At 37.6% G+C, this 6,097-nt stretch overlaps 1 protein-coding gene across 1 annotated transcript; it reads left to right on the forward strand.

Moving 5' to 3' along the window:
- The first annotated feature begins 465 nt into the window (after positions 1-465).
- si:ch211-214p13.7 lies at positions 466-3,402 on the forward strand. Its single transcript, XM_034128924.1, has 4 exons — positions 466-621; positions 1,259-1,275; positions 1,359-1,399; positions 1,712-3,402. Exons 1-4 carry the CDS (start codon positions 602-604, stop codon positions 1,898-1,900), a joined length of 267 nt encoding a protein of 88 aa, XP_033984815.1. The 5' UTR covers positions 466-601; the 3' UTR covers positions 1,901-3,402.
- The last annotated feature ends 2,695 nt before the right edge of the window (positions 3,403-6,097 follow it).

Raw genomic sequence — 6,097 nt, forward strand, 5'->3', positions numbered from 1 at the left:
AACTGGCATTTTTACCTAATATGAAAGAAAGGTCAGTGACTTCCTCATATTACTCATCAACAACATTTACAAAATCATGCAAATGACACTCTACCAAACGGTTTACTCTTGAACCAAAATAATATTACAGTTTCCATCCTAAATCTACTAACACCTGTGAGGTGTAATAAAGATTGTTTATTCTTGGTATTCATTTAAATATAAATGGTGTTATGGAGATGAAGAAAATGCACATGTTTGTAGGATAAAGTTTTAAAAGTATTGCGACAAATTATAATGTAAGAATTTGCTCGACTATGATCTGTGTGCTATGTGCTTGTGCTTATTATAATTTTTGGGCAAAATGCACGTGTTTGTTTCTTATGGTGGGGCACAGGAAATACAAATGTCACACAAAAAAGGCTTTGTATTCTCTCTCTCTCTCTCTCTCTCTCTCTCCCCCCCCCTTCCCTCTCTCTCTCTGGCCTGTTTGCACTCAGATACATCGGGAGTGAGATCAGTGAGATCAGTGTCTACTTCAGTGTCAAGCTCAGGGTTGCAACAGAGACCCGCCACCTGCTGACAAACACTGTGTGAACATCAGGACTCTGTGGGGTGAATCATGGGAAACTGCACTTCAGGGTAAGTCATGGAACTTTGGTTCAAATATAATAAAGGGCACTACACTAAGCTATTTTCATCAGGTGGTTATAATGCTCAAACAGCTTTTTGAAAGTGCTGCATGTACAGAAAATGTGATTGATTAAACTAGAGGAAAATAATGGCAAGACCTTCTTTTAATGAAATAATATGAAGTAGTTAGAGGCGCTTGTTTAATGAAACACTGTTGCATGTTGACCCTGTTTTAAGCAGCTTCTGCATTTGCGTCAGTGAGGAAATAGTGGTTTCAGAATAGACTTGGTGTCAGCCGGCTTCAAACATAAAGACTTGGCTTACAGTCCTTTACATTTTTATTTTAAACATGATGTCATATGTGGCCCTAGAAGTATGCAAAATGCCTTGTCCCATGTAGTTAATCACTGACAAATACAGGTGGTCATAGAAAGATGTGGGTTGCATATTCAAAGTGTTTCCTGTTGCAGCACACACTGTTATCTGCTGAGCTGTCAAGGAAACACTACTGTGGTAAAACCTACACCTCTTAAAAGATGTTGTTTGATGTTTGAGATTATGGTTTAAGGTATCACATCAAGACATATAAACATGTTCATACAATGAATGTATCTCATACTAATGAATGTATTGCTCTTTTTGCCAGGAAGAAGAAAAGGAAAGGTAAGGAAACATCTATAGTAATTAGAATATATGTATATTAGGCTGAACAGTTTTCCTTTCATATACATGTTATCTTCTCTCAGGGGATACTGCAGCTGATGGAAGAAACAGCACAGACAGTAAGGTAAACATCCCCACATCAGGTCTATTTTTGTCATAGTATCAGCTTTATATTGAACATAGTTGTGTTCCTGTGCTTTTATCTGGCCTAATCAGAGGTGCTGCCCCGTTAGATTTGCATAGTGGAACATGAGTGTAAGACCTGTGCTGTAAAAGACACTGTGAGGCTCTTTATTTCAGCAGGAAGTAATAACCACCACTAACATAAAAAAACAAACCTGCTGGTTGAAATAGCACTGCATAAATAAAGAACAATGATTGATGTGTGACTTATGTTCAGGAATTACATCTGACTCTGTGTATCATCTCACGACAGCCTAAGGAGGAGGTGTTGTACGCCTCTATTGACCACACCACTGCCAAAGGACCGAGTAGAACCAGAGCTACTGCTGACGATGATTGTGACTATGCAACAGTTTTTGTCCCACCGCCACCTCAGCCCGAACGTGTGTCTCAGTGCTCCTCTAAAGACGAATGTGCAGACGACTATGTCCTCATGGGGTGAAAGGAGACAAGGACAGGTTCATTTGGGCTATTGCACCAAAGACTTGTATTTAATATTGCAAACAGTTTTGATCTTCAATGAAGAAACTGTGGCAAAATGAAAAAGAAAATCATCCAAATTCTACTTCAGCAGAAACAACAAGACGCAAAATGACTGAACAGGACTGGGATTTCACTTATCAAGAATACACACTTACATCGCATTTGCCCTTTAAAAACTCAACCTAGACAATTATCTGCAACTCTTCAGTTAGATATGAAAAGTCATGACCTCAATATATCTGGAATCAGTAAGTCAGATGAAACTAATGGTGTGTGGCTTGACTTTTGCCTGTCATATGAATGGCAAATTCTCAAAAAGGCAAATCCAATAGGTTTTCACAAGCCCCTTATTCACACGATGACCTGTATCAAAGTCTTAAGAACTATTCTAACTGCATACACGTTTGCAGAAAACTTTTAGTAGCTTCCCAAAGTCACAATTTAACTGATATCAGATGTTCCTGTTAGTATGAAATGCTTAAGTAATTTGATGTTTACATACAAATTTAATTTGTATGTTGTAGATACAGAATATAATTAGTATGTTGTATACATTTTGCACATAATATTTGGGATTTGGACGTGAATGCCAGAGGCTATTTTTGTTTTACAGACAGTTGAACCAGTAGCTTCTGACAAACCACTGTTGTTACGGCATTACCTGAAGGATGTAGAACTAATTTAATCTTAATCTAAAAGCCAGGATTTGATGACTTTTCCATATGTTTTTCATGTATAGACAATGGGGTCGTAATAATTAGTGTATTCATTGTGTTACCTTCAGCGCTGAGAGGTGTCGTGTAGAGGTGCTACACAAGTGGAGGGACTCTTTTCCCACAATGGAAGGAAAAGGAATGGCAGCTAAGAAAAACAGTAAACATAAGGTGAACACTGAAGAAGCACAGTGACTTGTTATAAGAGTATGCTGTGACTATGACTTTCCACTGAAGACAACATTTTGATCTTTATCTGTTGTTTTTATTGAAACAGAGCCAAAACATGGCTCCACCCATACCCAAAGTTTCTCCAGCAGAAAACCCACCTGGAGCTGACTCAACCAGCCATTTCTAACTATGATTGTAGCTTGACAGTTTGCACGATAAAATTGTATACTTGTGTGTGAAATGTGTGCCCTTGCCACATAATCAAATCCATAATGGATGTATTGTTTATGTGATAATGTCCATAAAACATATCTTATACTGATTTCCAGATTGCGTGCCCATTTTGTAAAATAGTGCTTCCTAGAACTACTGCAAATAGATATTTAATGCTTGAGAACTTTTATTTGTTCCTTGTTTCGTATGTGTATGCAGAAAATGCGTAAATGTTTCTCTATAGCCGATCGATAGAATAATTTATTTGATTGATTTGATGCATGGTGTATTGGTGAAGGTTGCATTTGTTTCATTTTTATTTATCTTTTTTCATTGATTAAAAGTTTACAACTTTTATTACAAACCTTTGTGTGTTATTCTGTTGCATCAACTGCATCGCTGAAAACAAGAGGTTGTAGCAATAATCTTTTTTATTTAAAATGAACCCTTCAGTAAGGTTTTTAGTTACAATTGAGTGAGAAAAACATGTTCATTTGTTACGATATGTCATCAGATATGTCATCAGATATGTCATGAAAAGAGTTTCATGTAGAAAGAAATTAAGTCTTTAGTTTCCTCTTTTCTGTCCAACCAAATACAGTTTTTATCGATTGCTAACACACTTTTTTTTTTAATTGCTCAGTTTCTCAGAACACTAAACACAATTCACAAAACCACACACCCAAAGTGCAAAACACCTCATTTCTCCTGCTAAATGAAGAACTGCACTCAAAACTACATACACACTTACCAAATGCAAACTTTTGCACCAAATATAACACACTTCATTCATAATACTAGATTGTTTGACCACCCACTGCTGAGCATAATCTAAAGCACTTTCATCGGTTATGGGCTATGCTCTGTACATAGAGGTGTCTGCAGAGAAAGATTGCTTGAATATACAGAAATACAGTAAATGGAGAAATACAAATGAGTTGTTGAAAAAAAATCATATTTTATTCAAAAATAACATTGTGCAACATGCATCTCAGCACATAGTTACAGTTGTTTCTGTACCGCAAAACAAAAATGATGCTTCTGTCAAATACAGTAGACAGAAATAAAAACTTTAAAAAATATTAGGCTGAACCGTCTGTCCAGCCTCTCTCATCGTCAAACCATGGTTGATAACATGGTCAATCAAAGTGGCTCGGATTTCATTACAGTTTTTCTCGATTGCTAACACACTAAAAGTATACATAAAGCACAATTATTTTAACTGACACTCAAAGAGCAAAACATCGGCTCAAATCTCCAAAACTCTAAACACGTTTTCAGCTTTTCACACAATTTGCAAATCAACATGGCACTTTTTGCAAACCACTGCACACGTTTCTCCACGTAAGACACAGGACATAAAGTCACGTGTTAGCAGGTTTAAAACACTGATATTCAAAATGCCTCACACATGGACCAATGATCAAGAAACACGTTCCACCTGACCAAACACCTGAATGCATAACTGTTGGCTCATCAATCAGGATGTTAGCACTATAAAAAGACCACAGGTGAGTACTTTCTTACAGCAACAATGGAAGCCAACATGGAAGCAAGAGCAAGAGGAAGAGGAAGAGGAAGAGCTGGGCTGAGAGTGAGAGGAGGAGGAACTCTCTAATGAAATGAAATGTTATCAACCATGGTTTGACGATGAGAGAGGCTGGACACAGGGTGCAGCCTAATCTAAGCCGATGTACTGTTGCCTCTGTAATCCGGACACTTAGACTTGAAAACAGGTTAGTTACCAGTTTTTAGCTCTGCACAATTCATGATGTATCAGTGCTTATATCTGTTGTGTGAAACGTATTTACTTCATTACTGTAATTGAATTGTTGGCATGTTGCATACTATAACTGTACAAAACTCCTGCACAATTTTACTTTTATGCAACACAGACACTGACCAACCACTATATCTTTGTTGTTTATCTGAAGGACTGAGAAACAAAGAGGTGCAGGTGGAAGGCTAAGGATGTTCAATGAGGCACAGGAAGCAGCAGTTACAAACTGGGTTTTGGCAAACAACGCCATCACACTTAGAGAGATCCGAAGCATAGTAACTATGTGCTGAGATGCATGTTGCACAATGTTATTTTTGAATAAAATATGATTTTTTTTCAACAACTCATTTGTATTTCTTCATTTACTGTATTTCTGTATAAGCAAGCAATCTTTCTCTGCAGAAACCTCTATGTACAGAGCATAGCCCATAACAGATGAAAGTGCTTTAGATTATGCTCAGTGTGTAGTGGGTGGTCAAACAATCTAGTATTATGAATGAAGTGTGTTATATTTGGTGCAAAAGTTTGCATTTGGTAAGTGTTTATGTCGTTTTGAGTGCAGTTCTTCATTTAGCAGGAGAAATGAGGTGTTTTGCACTTTGGGTGTGTGGTTTTGTGAATTGTGTTTAGTGTTCTGAGAAACTGAGCAATTTAAAAAAAAATGTGTGTTAGCAATCGAGAAAAACTGTAAAGAGTATTCTTCTTTGTCCACGTCCTCTCCCTCCAGCTCTACCTCTACCTCTCATTCTTCCTCCACTCACTCTCACCCCACCTCTACCTCCTCCTCTCACTCTCAGCCCAGCTCTTCCTCCTCCTCTCACTCTCAGCCCAGCTCTTCCTCTTCCTCTTGCTCTTGCTCATGCTTCCATGTTGGCTTCCATTGTTGCTGTAAGAAAGTACTCACCTGTGGTCTTTTTATAGTGCTAACATCCTGATTGATGAGCCAACAGTTATGCATTCAGGTGTTTGGTCAGGTGGAACGTGTTTCTTGATCATTAGTCCATGTGTGAGGCATTTTGAATATCAGTGTTTTAAACCTGCTAACACGTGACTTTATGTCCTGTGTGTCTTACGTGGAGAAACGTGTGCAGTGGTTTGCAAAAAGTGCCATGTTGATTTGCAAATTGTGTGAAAAGCTGAAAACGTGTTTAGAGTTTTGGAGATTTGAGCCGATGTTTTGCTCTTTCAGTGTCAGTTAAAATAATTGTGCTTTATGTATAATTTTAGTGTGTTAGCAATCGAGAAAAACTGTAATAAATGAGACGTTTAGGAACATTAA

Source organism: Trematomus bernacchii, unplaced genomic scaffold, assembly GCF_902827165.1.
Source record: "Trematomus bernacchii unplaced genomic scaffold, fTreBer1.1, whole genome shotgun sequence".
Classification (NCBI taxonomy): domain Eukaryota; kingdom Metazoa; phylum Chordata; class Actinopteri; order Perciformes; family Nototheniidae; genus Trematomus; species Trematomus bernacchii.